Here is a 16,951-nt window from a genome sequence, read left to right as displayed (position 1 = left end):
TTGACTGAGTAAAATCTCTGAGATGGTGTGTGTGACCATGTTCCATATATTACAAATCAGTGTGAAAGCAAACTGGCCAGGATCTGTGCATGACTCAAGAATTAAGAGATTCACATTTATGAACACTGTTTAAACGTGGTAAGGAAAATTATAAATACCAAACTCACGGTATTACATACACTTATGCTGAGAAGTGCATTTTTCCATTACACAGGTGATGACAACAGGATCTGTAAACTGCCATGTCAATCATCTTGTCACAGTTTAAGTCCTCCATTTAATCTAATTTGATTTCCTACCGTTTCGGAGAGCAGGTTCATCTGCCAGTCGTGGGTCTTTCATGCAAAGACTCTCCTCGTGTTTGTAATTTGAATATAATGATGCATTTAAAAAGTAATGGCTAAACGTGTCTTCACAAAAGTTCACAAAGCTGCTGCAGATGAAATATAATGTGGACAACATTGAATAAATTCATTTTCGTCAGGTTAGATACTGATAATTAATCACTCAAAGCTCTTTATCTAAACCTCTCTACACAGCCGCGGGACCAGCTCGGGACTCGCGCGTCCTCTGAGTCTGTAGTTTTTTGGGGTTTTTTAACACGTTTTACTTGTGTTTGTAGTCCTAACCGAATCCTCGTCCACCGCGCAATGGTTTGTGGGCAATATCAGCCGTTAGAGTGTGCATCGATCTACACTTCGGATTCTGACCGGAAATAGTAGACCATCCGGGAATCTTTGAAACACTCATTTCAACAAACTACGATTTGGGACGAACTAATTCTATTTTTGAATATTATTTAGGACGGATATTATGCGAATTGGGACGCAGCAATAAACAACAGGTGTGTTCGATTGTGTTTTTATATTGATGTTCATCTACAATTTCCAACTATGAAACTCCGACTAGGAAACGTTTAGAAATCAGGAAATCCAGACTTCCGAAATTTCTATTCAAACTCATATTATGATAATTCATCACGGTCTATAAAACATATAATATGCTTCAAATGATTATTCATATATGACAAGGCGATGTAGCAGTTGTTGAAAAATTAATAAAGAATAGCAGCAATCGTTCTGTAATACAGTCAATAAAATCTCATTCTTTCCTATGATGAAATATTGATTTATGTGACAAATCCTTCAAACGTCATGATTTAGTAACGCTCTTGTAGTGTTTTTATGTTATGGAAAGTTGCCAATCAACAATACTCTAGCGATTGAACACGCAAAACTCTGACTTTAAAATGATCTCCGAGTTTCCCAGAAGTAAAACTGAGAGTGTTGATCTACGATATCCGACTCGGGAACTCATGATCACTTCACCAGTGCGTGACGCTTCATGATTTCATAAAAGACAGAGGCATGAAAACCAATCAAATCCACAGATGACAGTAAACAGACTGTTCTTGAGTACAGTTGCTCAACTCAACGCACACTCTCTCTCTCTCTCACACACACACACTCTCTCTCACACACACTCCAGAAATTGTGTAGGACATGCAATTATTGCATTAAAGGCACACTATGCAGGAATCCCGGTGGTGTCAAACAGCGCCCCCTGGAGTCGCTGTGGAGTACTTGACGTCACTGTGGTAAACATCACTCGATACTCCTCTGAAGCTGTTACATTACGGGACAAATCTTGCATAGAGTGCCTTTAAATAAGAGATCTAGGGGGTGTTTATGGGTAGGCCTACTGTGATATTACACTACATAGCCTATAATAAACGATAATGAATTTCAAACCTTAACCAAACTTTTTTTTTTTCAAAGACCAGCAGTCTGTCATTAGTATTTATGCCACTAAAAACGGCGTGTCGTGGTTGCGCTACACCAGCCATGTCAACGAAATGAATTAATTTTTTAAAAAAAAGAAACAGAAGAGCTGCTGCAGCCAATGAGGCGCGGCGGGCCCGACTCCGCCTCCACGGACAGTTTTTAATATTTTATCAGATAATAACTACTCAAGGTTTTGCTTTAGTGTAATTTTTGGGACAATTATGTCCGGATTCGGGACAACAGCTTCGATTTCGGGAGGTCTGGTCCCCCAGTGGCGGCGCGGACTCTTCTATCGCCGTTCGGACTCGCTCTATTCAAGCCGGTGGAATCACTAAATAACCTGCACTCATACTAGTCCAACAACAAGATGTCCAGGTCAGCATCACTGCCGACGGGTGAGAGCCCGATCTGGAAAAGCCTGTTATTTATTGTTATCTATTATTTTTTTTATTAATAATTTATTTTATTAACAGAATATGAACAAGTGTCTTCATGCTTCAAATGTTGTTGTTGATGTAAAGCATGTCGTGATTCTCGCGAGATTTGTCGGGCGCTATGATTGGCTCTACTGCGAGTTTAACACTGAAATGACTGAATCGGTCATATGAAGGAACAATACTTGCATAATGTGCCCGTTAAAAGATCAGCTTGTCTAAAGGCTTCGGCTGCTGCTTCAATATCCTAAACATTATTAGTGCGTTTGTTAAATGATGTCAGTAATTGCTCTGATTAGCAGTAATGGCTCTGAGCTAATAGCCCTCATCTGCGATTACACACTTCCTGTCATCTCTGCGTCTGCTAAATTAGAAAATTGACTTCCTTGTCCGGCTTCTGGAGAATCTCCTGATGAACGTCTCGACCGGATCGGAACCGGATCGGAAACGGATCACAGTGAAGCGGTTCGACCCAGAGATCAAGACGCGTCAGAACCAGAATATATCGGCTAAAAATAATCCAAATAGCGCACTAATTAACTAAGTATACATTTAGGTCATCTGCAAAAATACATTTTAAATAATAAATTGAGTAGAACAAATACATTTTGATTTAAATAAAAACATTTGATAAAAGTAAATTACATTTGTAAAATATATAAATAAATAAAATTAAACTCAATAACTAAATAAACAAATACATTTTAATAAAACCTTACAATAAAATTTGATTTAAATAAACTGCAGCAGATGAGCGGATGGGAATCGTGTTTTTGGTGGAAAAAACCTTGAACTGAAATTTCTTTCGTTCATCATTTCTCAGGAAGGAAAGCATGATAAACGTGTGCGTGTGTGTGCGTGTGTGTGTGTGTGTGCGGATCAGAAAGGAATCATCCTGGTCGAGTGTCGAGTTCCTCGTTCCTGCGGGCGAAGCTGAAGCCGGACACGGAGATCAGTTTCCCATCAGAGGCGTTTAACTCCTGATGTTCGACTGCGCCTCGGTGGATCACACACACACACACACACTCCTGTCCAAACCCTCGCATGTGAATCCGCTCACCTTTAAAACACAAGACAACACAATCTGTGTGTCGGAGATCTCACAGGAACAAACACCTCGCTCCTTTGTGTGATCAGAAAGAGTCTGGTGTGATCTCATGCTTCTAGAGTAACATGTGGAGCTCGGAGCGATTCCCACACACACACACACACACACACACACACACACACACACACACACACACACACACACTGAAGTATTGCTGATGTCAGACTCAGATTGAACAGCGACGGAACGCTTTATTGCTTCGTTTGAAGATGATCTCAGGGCAAAAACACGGATGTGAAAGTGAGAAAACCATTCAAACATTCCTGCATTATTACCCAGAATGCAGCAGCCAAAACAAACTGACGGTTTGATTGTTTTCAGATGGAGGGTATATCTAATGACCTTTTCCTGCAATAAAGGTGTTTTGAAACAGATCATGTGATGTCATTTATCTTACCTCAAGGGCATCCAAGATGTAGGTGTCTTTGTTTCCACAGTATCTTCAATTTTGACATTTTTTGGTCAAACCGTTGTTGTCTGTCAGTCATATAATGCAGGTATGAGGGGTCCACCTCAAAGAGCAGCACAGAGAAGTCCAAATTAAACATGATTTAATGACTCGTGAATGCAAGTACACATCGATGGCCTAAGACACGAAACGAGCGGTTTGTGTGAGAAAACCAACAGTATTTATATCGTTTTACCTCTTGTTAACAGCTACGTCGAAGTCGAACTGATCTGAATCAGATGTCTAACTGAACTGAACCGAACTGAACCGTGAACGTTACACCGGAAGTGATCTCTCACGCATTGTTTACACAGAGATTTAGGAAGTTTTACCTTTCACTAAACATATTTAGATATATCGAAATCACAACGAGATTGTTAACAAGAGGTAAAAACGATACTGTTCGTTTTCTCACACAAACTGCTCGTTTCGTGTCTTAGGCCATCAGGCCTTACATTCACGAGCAGGGATGTAACTGTAGTGGAGGCTAAACTCACGTAAACGCCGTTTACGCACAGGTCTCCCAATATTCGGAAATAGCGTTTACCCACCTCAAAAGTGCGTTTATTTACCTCTCAATTGCATTTATCCACCTCTAATTATCCCGTAGTTCCTAAGACATTTTAAATTAAGCTTATGTCGTTTCCATATTATTCATTATTAGTTTCACAGGTTGTTAAACCATAACAAACTCTTTCAGTGTTGTTGAGTATTGCTGACGGTAAGGTTACACTGTTGATGCGCAGAAAAATGCATAAATGAGCGCAGCGCACACAACATAACGTTACTGCCTATAAAAATCTAAATGTGGAGTTTTTATACTTTTAACATATGTTAAGCAACCTCAATTTTTTTCCTGAACGATTGAAAAAGTGACATTGATTTACTACAACAGTTCAATAAAGAGTTCAAATTAATTCACTTACATTTTAGATTCAATATTGGCTGTTTTTGTTCTGTTTCAGCAGAGAAAATAGTTCCAAACTAGCCTGACTAACGCCAGACCACGTATAAAACGTGGTCTGGAAACCAACCACACGTTCAATTTCTCGTATTTGAGGCGTGGTTTACGAATGCCCAGAGCCGTATTATTGGGTGCTACAAATGTCTATCAAATGCGCCTACTCCCTACCCGTTCTGTGATTGGTTCCCTTTTTCAGGGAAAAATTTGGTTCATGGTATCCAGACTGCCTAGCAGAGCGAATTAAATCGAGCCCGCTGCGTCAAGGCCGAATGGGGAAACCCAGGCTAGTTCCAAACAAAAATCACAGCAGAACCACGGAGCATGTCACAGGGACACTCAACCTGTTTTCATTACTGAATTATTCAGCATCTTGAACGAATCGATTGAGTCAAAGATTCAATGAACCATTCATAAACATCAGTCTCATTCTTGAATGAATCAGCCGTTTGAACGAATCGTTTGAATGAATACTCGCCTGCCGCCACCTACTGGCGGTTTGGTGTTAAATGTTTAAAAGCAGTATCATTCTTTCCAACGTTTCTGATATGTAAATTTAAATCAATTTCATAACATTATTTTATGCAATTGTAATTTTTCTGTGTAATTTGATCAGCCCCTAGGGTAACAGCCCTATAGTCTAGTGTCAATTATTCAAAATAATTGAATTTATTGATCAAATTTAGGAATTTAAAATGAAAGATGAAGCATACATTCAATAATATTGGGGGAGAGGATGCCCTATAAAGGTGCATATATTACAATATCGTGATTTAAATATCAAAGCTGATTGAACACTGACAATATTGTTTCAGAATAAATTAACAAAAATCTGGACGAGCAACTTTTTTACTTGGAATCGAAGGACAAGCGTATAAAAAGGCTTAATGTCGAGCCCTCCCTATGTCATCAGGATACAAAGACACTGGGCAGTGGCCCACCTTACCTGTGACCTGTCACATGGTCCACCAGAATTTATAGTTTACCCACTTCTTTTATATAACCAGTACACCTCTGTTCACGAGTCATTAAATCATGTTTAATTTGGACTTGTCTGTGCTGCTCTTTGAGGTGGACCTGCATTATATGACTGACAGACAACACCGGTTTGACTGAAAAATGTCAAAATTGAAAATCCTGTGGAAACAAAGACACCTACATCTTGGATGCCCTTGATGTAAGATAAAACATATCAAAAATGAATTTCAAATTTAACTATCCTTTTAATATTCTCAAGGCACAATTTGATGACATCATGTGGAACGGGTCAGCGACTGATGAACTGCTGCTCTTTCTTTAGGCCTATTGTGTACTTACTGTTCATTAACTGTGTTTATTTACCGTTTACTACTTTACACATGTTGTAACTTACGACGTAAACTTACATTTACTTCGTAACACATGGAATATGCAATATCGTGTCACTCTTTAGGAATCTTACAACAGTTCCCACACGAGTGATTTATAGATTATCACGATAGAATATGCTAATCAATGAGTTGTAGATGATAACTCCACATCTCTGACACTCATCCGTCCGTCACTTCTTCTTCAGTCTCTCCATCCGACTCCGCTTTCAACATAAAAGACTAAATGTTTATGATTCTTTCAGAACGTGTGTGAGGTAATCGGAGCTGCTAACACACACACACACACACACACACAAACTCTTGAAGCTCCGCCCCCTGTGTCAGGAGCAGCAGCTCATTTGCATTTAAAGGGACACAAACAAATCAACATGTTTTTACTTTTTTTTAACATGTTTTTACTTTAACTTTAACTTGCTGTATAAAATGATCTGCTAAAACTTCACTCACACACACACACACACACACACTCTGGGGACAACAGAGACTTATTGTACATCCTGTAAGAAGGTGCATTAAGATTTGACAGTTCAACATGCAGGCTGATGTCTATGAATCATTACTGTAGTGAACACAGCAGAGGATCGTTCAGTAATATAAACCTCATGATTCCCCTTATTAAAGGAAATATAGTTATGTTCATTATAATATGTTCATTAGCGGCGCAGACGATCCTTCAGATGCTCAGTGTGAGGGAGCGGATGCTGCCGGCCGGGATCTTGGCGTCTGCAGTCTCTCCTCGGATGCGGAAGATCACGCGTGTGCTGGACGGGATCGTTGCCGTGGCGATGAGCGGTTTCCCCAGCCAGCCCTGCGCTCCTCGCCGGTACATGGAGACGGTGACCTGCACACACACACACACACACACACACACACACACACACACTCAGCCTTCACTCCACCACACGTGTTCCAGCAGGAGTAAACACTGCAAGTGTGTCTAAAACTTTTGATTACTTGATGGGACACACTTATAGTCTTGCAAAAAATGCAGACCTTTTATTATTATATTTTCAATACTTTGCATTTTAAAATAGACTTCTACATGTCTGTTCCGCTAACAGAAGACACACATTTACAATTGTGGTGGTTGTAATGCAGGGATAAAAACAGGCCTACACACACCATACTCATACACACCAATGACATGTGCAACACGACGTTTTTACTACCGATTATATGCATCTAATTAGTTTAAATGACAGTGGACTGCACTGAAGCCGACAGACGCCTGTGACGAGACGACTCAACGCCGGCGATGTGTCATGCCCTTAATTAAGACATGATTCATTAAATGTATTTTTCCATGTACTTTTCTGAAATGCACTTTCTGTGCCGCTGCTTTGAAACGATATGTATTGTGAAAAGAGCTAAACAAATACATTTGATTTGAATAGTGTGTGTTTAGTGTGCATTAAGGGCACTTTAGGGACATTCTTGCACACACACTTTCTGTCGCACGCGCTCGCCAGTGGCCAAGACCACACGTGTGTGTATTTGGACAAGCCATGTGTAACACTGAGTCTGCTGAGGGTCGTCAGGTCACGAGACCCTGACTGTGACCTCTGACTGTGACCTCTGTGGGCTCGTCTGCACGAAACACACTGAACGCTGAACCGACATTCATGTGAACACACACTCAGTCGAGAACACACACTCAGTCGAGAACACACACTCAGTCGTGAACACACACTCAGTCATGAACACACACTCAGTCTTGAACACACACTCAGTCGAGAACACACACTCAGTCGAGAACACACACTCAGTCGAGAACACACACTCAGTCGAGAACACACACACTCAGTCGTGAACACACACTCAGAAGCCGGATCTTCTTCACGGAGCGTCACATAATGGAGAAAACACACTTGAGCATGAAAGACGAGGCCGATTTGAAAAGCAGATCTGTGGATTACACTCATGAGTCCCGGCACTCGTCTCCGGGTCCGGTGTGTGTGTGTGTGTGTGTGTGTCCCACAATGGCCACTTAATGAGATTCACACATCCACAGATAATAGACGCGTCGATCCGAAGGAGTATTTCCAGCCTCAGGATTAAAACCTCTCTCTTTTCTCTTTTCATGGCTTGATTTTCTTTCATTCTTGATGCCACAATTTTTCAATTATGTTTTTTCTATCCATCCATTCTTTCTTTGGAGGAGAAGTAAATTGGCAAAGGGTTTGTTAATGGAGACGGAGATCAGCGCTTGCTGTGTGTTAAAGCTCTTTTGACATGAAAAAACACACACACACAAACACAAAAAGCCAAGAGACCTTCACATGCATGTATGTGTGTGTTTTATAATTGGCCTTCTAATGCAGCTAACCCACACTTAAACATGCCTGTAATCCACACACACACACACACTTGTCTTGTTCTCCGGCTCTAATATCCAACCTTCTCAAACTCGGAGTGTGTGTGTTTCACTCTCAGCTCTTCAGATTCATGCCGGATCGAATTTGACGTCACAAACATTGGTAATGGCATTAGACTATCCGCACGCACACGACTGCTGCCCGGTAACTCCATTTAGCAGCCAAATCGGGTTTAAAGACCTTATTGATGCGCAGTGTTATTAAGTGTGATTATAAAACAACAGACAATGAGGCAGAGTGTCCGCTAACCGGTTTATCTCTGAGCACAACAGATGGAGAAGCTCCGCAGGACGAGGAACGGCAGATAAAGACCATTTCAGATAAATATCAAAGCACAAGTTCTGATAAAAACATGGCTAATCGCATTTTACAGCAAATGAGGGATTCAAGGAGAGTGACAGATTTTATTGGCAATCAGGAAGTAGATGTTCATTAAAGGGCCTAATTTCTAGCGAAAACACTCCACACTCCTGACATCGCTCAAACCCAGCGGCCGGTCAGTGTGGGTCAGTTAGCTTAGCATTTAGCAGCTAATTATCTGAGGGCAAAAAGCGTCTCTTTCTGGCTCTGACAACAACATTCAGTCAAGCGTCACATCAGTTCTACATTTAAGGACATTTTTAGAGACTCCAGAAACATCTCTAACACTCACCTGCGATCACAAATCTGTTCATACACTTACTTCCATTTTCCCACTTTAGCTACTCTAAATGATTAACAGACACAAGTGGGTAAACTGATGTAAACTTGGATAAACGAGACACGATGAGACCACAAACCTGTCGAGATCGACTCACGCATTTCCCCATCATCCTCATCATCATCATCATCCTCCTCATCCTCCTCCACAGAACGCGCTTCCATCTGCATAATGAAGTGAACTCAAGCTCAACTTCTCAAGTTCCTTCAGTGAAACAAAGCGATCAGACGAGGCTAATGAAATCAAATGAAAGCGTTAATAGAAATTAGCTGAACACACAGATAATCTGAGCGCCCGATCAAGTGCAGCCGCTTCAATCTGCAAGTCAACCAACAAAACTATCGGTCAGTCGGTGGATGATCAAGTGTGTGCCGACAGTAATAAAAACGATCAAAAAAGAGTGAAAGGAGATAATCGCCGTCCTTCAGACAAATATATTCAAAATATGCATAACATAATCTGACCTCGATTATACAATGCGCAGTGATTATGTTCACATTGGCACTCGTGTTGGTGTGTGTGAGGATCTGGATTTCCTGAAGGGCTGTTGAAGCAGAACAAGCACAGGTTTGAGGAGCCTCAGTCGTTAGGATAATTACACACGAGCGAACACGAGAGTTTAACACACTTCCGCTTCACTGAACACATGCAGAAACACAAACATTGGCACTTTTATGGACAAAATAGAGATTTCAGTGCAGCTTATTTTCACTACAAAACCTGTAACATATTGTAACTTCTAAGATATAGAAGTTTATTTCAGAAAATACAGTATCGTCCATACGTGTTACATTTTTAAACAAAATATTATTGTAAATGTGTTACAGGTTTTGTAATCATATTGTGTAGTTGTGCTACGAGTCGATTGTTTTATTTATTTATTTTCTTATAATCCTTATCCAGACTTTCATACAAAGAAATTATGAACATATGCAAAAAGAAGAGAGAACGAACCAAACATTAATAACTGTTTGCTTTTTGTATTCCTGTGCAACATAATCCTGTCAGATAAACGCCTTCATCAAGTTTAGAGTTTATTTAAAATAAATATTTTCTGCATATTTTGATATGGTTTCATTGAGCGTTGTAGGGTCATTAAAAACAGACATCTCCTCCGGACGGCTGAAAGCACACTGCTGTATGGGTAAGAATCGTGTCTGAAGAAAAACACCAACAGAGAATAACCCGAGAGTAAAACCTCTATCAGCTGTTCTCGACTTACTGAAGCAAAGCCACTGAGAAAATGATCAAAATAAAGTGTTTTCCTTAAAACAAACAATAACTAAAATGTAGCAATTGGGTCCAAATATAAACTTATTTTAAAGTGAAAACACGTGAGTTTATTCCTGATTTATTCATAAACTACCTTCATTTTCATTGATTCTTCAGAAAACAAGACTTAATATGTTCAGTCGTTGTGTTTCTCCAGTAAATGTGATTTAGGAATATTTCGATAAAACAGGACTTGATGAGATGAAGTGATGTTGTGTGTGTGTGTGTGTGATCACTGCAGGTGTGTGTTCAGTGAGATGTGTGTGTTATTGTGGATCCGGTGGAGCAGAGCTGTGTCTCGTCCGCTCTCTCTTATCTGATGAAACGTCATATTTCATCAGTTGTGTGTGTGTGTCACCTGAGGCGTGTGTCCCAGCAGGCCCCACAGTGTGTCGGTGATGGCGCTGCCGGCGCGGCTGAACTCCAGCTGGTCGGTGTCGTGTCGGTTGAGCGCCAGATGTCGGCAGCTCTGGAAGTCTCCGCTGAGTTCCTGACCGTCGCAGAGCAGGAGCAGATCCCAGGTTCCCATCAGCTCCAGGTGCTCACGCAGCGCACGCATCTGCCCGTACGACAGGTGACCTGCACACACACACACACACACACAGATCAGCACAACACTGACAAAACACTGAAATTTCAGCTCAAATTCCCCTTAGATAATCTATTATAGCTTGGTGTCCCTTTAAATGCAAATAAGCTTTAGCTCCGCCTCTGTTCAGAAGAGGGCGGAGCCTTCACACGAGCTTCAGAGACTCCGGCATTAACAGCACAGGCGGATCTGACTGATCCAGGATCAGGAGTGACAGCAGCTTTAGCTCCGCCTTCTGGAGAGACTCAGGGAGAGCTTCTGGATGTTAGCGGAGACGTTTGTGTAGTTGTTGTGGAGAAACACTGATCATCTCATCATCATGTTGAACTCTTCAGTTCCTGAGTCAGTGTTTATAAGACAGCGCTGGTCACATGTTCTGCTCAATAGTGGTCAGTGTCGTCTGTGCTGACCACAGAACAGTTTCAGGCTCAGCTGGATCTTCTCCAGTGCGTTACAACTGGGCTCTGATGGCGCTCACCCAACCCAACGTCACTGGTGTGTGTGTGTGTGTGTGTGTGTGTGTGTGAACATGCAGATTAAGGGCTGGGGATATTATAATTAGATCCTCTTCAAACGGCAGAAGCGAAATCTGATTGGCTTATTCTATAATATGCTCTCAGAGAAACACTCGCCAGAACACAGTTACTGGGTTTCACTGTTCATGTGTTCTGGGTCGGTAGAAGCGCCGGAATACAGCACACACACACACACACACACACACACACACACACACACACACACCTCTTCTCTAGCTTGCTTCCTAACAAATGTTTGGGGTTTGGACTGACGGGTTAGTGACCCAAGGTCCCCGATTATCTATAAATCATCTTTTTACTCCCTTTTATCTATTTTTTTAATTTGCTTTTATTTGGTGATTATTGTAATTCCTGTCTGGGTAAAGCACTTCCATGATGTGGTATGAATAAACGTGCCTTGCCTAATCTGGTTGTGTAATAAACTGAATAATGGCGATGCTCTGACCTGAGATCCAGGCCGGGGTGAAGGCGTCGGACAGCCAGGACACGTATCCGGGCCGGAGCGAGTGCAGGAACGCCTGGACCTCGGCGCCGGACACCAGCAGCTCGTGCCGGACCTCGCAGTCGGCCGACAGCAGCAGGACCCGCGGGACGAACAGAGCCGGACGCAGCTTCTGCCCGCAGCGCACCATGTGACTGCAGAGGAGTCGGGCTTTCACCTGCACACACACACACACACACACACACACACACACACACACACAGTTTTGGGGGAATTCACCTTTGGCTAAGCCCCGCCTCCCTTAGTTACTGTTGCTACTGTTGTTTTTGTACAAGTAACTAGTGACGCATTACTTTTACATTTACAACAAACAACAGTCTGAGTTCTCCGATCTGATCATCAGTTCCCCCGTGCTGACGGACTGTCCTCGCTGCGTCAACATGATGCCTACTGTACAGCAAGAGTTAGTTAGCATTTCAGCATTAGCAATCACATGCAAAAAACTGGGAAACGGCCTGAACTGGTTTATTCTGAAGAGCTGAACTGGTTTGTCTGAGGAGCTGAACTGGTTTGTCTGAGGAGCTGAACTGGTTTGTCTGAGGAGCTGAACTGGTTTGTCTAAGGAACTGAACTGGTTTGTCTGAGGAAGGGAAGGCTGGTCTGACCGTGATGGCCTGAAGCGCGTCGGGAAGCTGCTCGGCGGAGACGCTGCTGAGGTTCTGTTGCTGCGACCGGACCCGAGTCTCGCTCCGGGCCGAAACCGAGCCGCTCCACGTCTTCAGGTCGATACACACCACGCCGTGACCTGGAGCGACACACACACGTGTGTGAGAGGGTGTTTGACGGCTGGTTCTGACAGACCCGAGGCTCGGGACGCACCTGTGAGCAGCACCAGGCTGATCTCGTCTCGGCCCGTCTGGGACTCGTTCGGCACACGCAGGTTATAGAACATGTCCTGCTGTCGGAGGCCGGTGACTGTCCTGCGGGAACACACACCAACGACTCTCATACCAGCACAGATCCACCGGGTCATCACGGGTCAGCCTGAGGCTAGAGTGACATACTGAGAAAACATTGCTTAACACACTCCAGGGAAAGGGGCGGAGCCTGAGGGCTGTGATTGACAGGGCACTTTAAACTCTCTAGTAACTCCAGCAAACCATAATGGTAAAGACTTACACACACACACACACACACACACATATATGAATATGTATATGTGTAATTTATTCCTGTGATCAAAGCTGAATTTATCATCATTACTCCAGTCTTCAGTGTCACATGACCCTTCACAAATCACTCTAATATGAGGATCTGTAATAATATTTCACAATATTACTGTTTTTACTGTATTATTGTCAAATACATGCAGTCTTGGTGAACATATGAGACTTTTCTAAATATGTATATATATTATTGGTTTATATATTCTCACCGTACATGCTGTAGAAACTCGCAGTGAGCGGGTTGAGTCCGGTTCTGTGCGGTCGGTGGAGGAACGCTGGTGTTTCCGGGTCTCTTGGGCCCTGAAGGAACTAAAAACTGAACCATCTGGAACATTCTTCTGTCGAATATCTGAAAGCAACCATAAACACACACACATAATCAGAAAAAACCCATCAAACACTCCAAGACACGTGAACGGGCTGAGATGAAGACTTCACGAGACTGGCGTCCACTGTGACCTACAGCACAGATCCTGGAGCAACAGCTGACTGGGCGAGGGGTTAATTAGCTGGGGTTAGTTAGCTAGTTAGTTAGGGTTAGTGAGTAACATGCGGAGCTGCTGTCATACTGACCATGAGCTGCTGTCTGTCACTGATTCTGATGAAGAACTCAATCTGAAGAACATGCGAGCAGAGCCGAAACTCGATCCAGGAACAGTTTCACAATCAGCGCTCCCTGCCTGTCTCTGTCTGTTTATCTGTCTCACTGCTCCTGTCTGTCTGTCTGCATCTGTTTATCTGTCTCACTGCTCCTGTCTGTCTGTCTGTCTGACTGCATCTGTTTATCTGTCTCACTGCTCCTGTCTGTCTGCATGTATTGGAGCGCTGATGACGTCACGCCTGCTTAACTCCAGTATAGTATATGGTACTCGATCTGCCACATTTCTAAATAGAAATTGATACATTTCTGAAGTCTCAAAGATTAAAAACAAGAAACGTGACAGATTCTTGAAATATTATGATGATATTTTCAATACCACTGATGCATGAGGTTTCCTCTGTGTACGTCTTTTATTTATTTATTTATTTTTTCTCTTTATATATGTGAAGCTTTATATAGGCTATACTTGATATAACATGTCGGAGTTCTATGTGTTCTGTGCTTTATACGTGCTTATTTGATACATATTCAATAAAAAAAGGGAGAAATGTTACTCGATCTGCTGTTTCTGTGTTGTAACTGTAATAATGGCACTAATGATAATAGAGTTTGACTGACTCTGAGTCTCAGCTCAGACACAAACAGATTTTATAACGCGATGTTCCTGGATTTTCGTCCATCACAGAAATGAATGTTTCTCCAGACTTTTGTTCGCTCCGCCGCTGCACAGGCATAAAAAAGAGGATATTAGTTTGGAGATGAAGAATGTTTAATTTCGGTGTAAATACACACAAAGCGGTCCGGGCTGGCGATAAGAATCAGAAGCTCAAACAGACTCGCATCGACAGCTGAAGCTCAAACCGAAGCGAATGAACTCAATAAAGAGCAATAAAGCGTTTCAGTGACCTGCACTTCAGCGGCAGATCTCGCGATAACGGCGCGCGGGAACAGAGGAAGCGGGAGCCCGGCCAATATCAGCTGAAGTCCCACACAAAGCCTCCCGACAGGATTTAATATTGCTGCAATCAGTGAACAGAGTCAATTATTACGAGTCCTTTATGCTGCGCTATCAGAGAGAAACGTCACTCAGAGAATATGATTATGATTCTGACGATAAATAATAAACTTTACACACAATAAACAGCGAATCACGTCAGAACACAGAACACACTATCAAATGATTTAGATATTCGCTCTTTCTAAATATTACCTGTATTGTCCTGAATTATCACTAATTAAGGATCATTCTAGAACAATTTTAATGATGTCTGTATTGTTCTTCAGATGAGGACAATATTCTGTCGCGCCTGTTTGATGATGTATGCAATCTTTATAATCATAGTTTACGGAAGAAAAACCTGTAAAAATATACATTACACACTCGAAAATGTTTACTGTTGCATAAACTACATGTTGGAGATTAATAGGCTAATTTTATTAATCGAGCCGAGGACACATTAAACTGATCAAATTTGGACAGTAAAGACATTTATAATGTCACAAAAGACCCTATTTCAAATAAAAGCTGTTCTTTTGGACGTCCTATTCGTCAAATAATCCTGAATAATAAAATGTATGACGGTTTCCACAAAAATATATGAACTGTTTTCGTCATTGATAATAATTATAAATGTTTCTGCAGATTAATAATTTTAACTCACTGTAATGTTTCATCTTTACGTAAATGTTAAATATTACCGAGATAAACATAAATGATTTATGACTGAGTGCACTATTGTGTTAATAATGTTGAATCTTCTCTGATGATGTGGGCGGGGCAACCTGTCAATATTACGAATACGAATATTTCGGACTCAGTGTGCGCGCTCATCATCACCTGACTCATCCGCGGGCGGCGGGAGTGTTACTGTCACGGTCAAATTAATAATAATAGCCTATAATAATAATAATGATAATAACACACACACAATTATGTATTACAAAAAAAATATTATTTTAAATTCTAAAACAATAAGTTTGTCGTGTTTTTTTTTTTTTTTTTTTTTTTTGTCGTGAAAGTGTATTGGCGCATGGAAATGTTAAGGTGACGTAAACCTGAACTTGCTCGGGTCGTTGGCGGGACTGGCCTGGAATACTACAAAGCCGCGAGTCGTGGTTTACGCGCTCAAAAACCTGCTTGGAGCGCATGAGACGAGAATCACAGCTCCTCTGGGTCAAAGGGCAAAAGTCATGAGTCGAATTAACATGGAGAATCTAGGAACACTTTCTAGGAACACCTTTCCTCCTGTCGAGCAGCTCTGAGTGTGTTTGACCAGCAGAGAGAGAGAGAGAGAGAGAGAGAGAGAGAGAGAGAGAGAGAGAGAGAGAGCGAGAGAGAGAGAGAGAGAGAGAGAGAGAGAGAGAGAGAGAGAGAGAGAGAGAGAGAGAGAGAGAGCGAGAGAGAGAGAGAGAGAGAGAGAGAGAGAGAGAGAGAGAGAGAGAGAGAGAGAGAGAGAGAGAGAGAGAGAGAGATATGTCCTCGTCTCTCGGAGCGGAGCCGCAGATCCATGAAGTCGGCCGCTGTTCCCAGACTCCTCTCAGTAATTAATTTGATAAATGTATTAATTATGAATGGGGTCAGCAGGCGATCAGATGGTCAGGCGTCCAGCGGCGCTCGGCTCTTATCACTCGTTTCCTAACCGAGAGTTTAAACCTTCAAAACCTGCAACACACACACACACACACACACACACACACACACACACACACACACACACACACATACATTGTTTCAAAGCAGATCTAGGCTACATAAAATCATGATGATAATGTTAATAATATCTTCATGTTGCGTTTACCAGTTTAGATTATAGTTACACACACACTCAAAGTCAAAGACAACTATTTTACCTTTCACGAGTAGCCTACAGTTCATCTTGTTTTATATTGTATACTATTTTAATATATATATATATATATATATATATATATATATATTTCATTAATACATGATCCCACAGCTCTTTATAAAGTTGGATACCTTCTCTCCAGAGCTGTGATGATGATGATGATGTTCAGTGTGATATCCCGGTTAGCAGAACACACACTTTTGATGAAACTCGCTTCACATTCAAACAGCAGTAACAGAAGTGGCCTGAATATGTA

General features: G+C 41.8%; 1 protein-coding gene across 1 annotated transcript; it reads right to left on the bottom strand.

Moving 5' to 3' along the window:
* Positions 1–5,938: 5,938 nt before the first annotated feature.
* Positions 5,939–15,784, bottom strand: LOC120487128 (uncharacterized). The gene is made up of 7 exons (XM_089122460.1): positions 13,819–15,784; positions 13,455–13,594; positions 12,899–12,999; positions 12,685–12,824; positions 12,023–12,236; positions 10,811–11,031; positions 5,939–6,946 (listed from the first exon to the last, which is right to left on the bottom strand). The coding sequence occupies exons 1-7, from the start codon at positions 13,819–13,821 to the stop codon at positions 6,779–6,781; spliced, it is 987 nt and encodes a 328-aa protein (XP_088978586.1). The 5' UTR covers positions 13,822–15,784; the 3' UTR covers positions 5,939–6,778.
* Positions 15,785–16,951: the final 1,167 nt, after the last annotated feature.

Source organism: Pimephales promelas, chromosome 17 (assembly GCF_988280905.1).
Source record: "Pimephales promelas chromosome 17, fPimPro1.hap1.1, whole genome shotgun sequence".
NCBI classification, from domain to species: Eukaryota; Metazoa; Chordata; class Actinopteri; order Cypriniformes; family Leuciscidae; genus Pimephales; species Pimephales promelas.
Note: the sequence above shows the minus strand (reverse complement) of the source record. Positions and strands in the feature narration are given on the sequence as shown.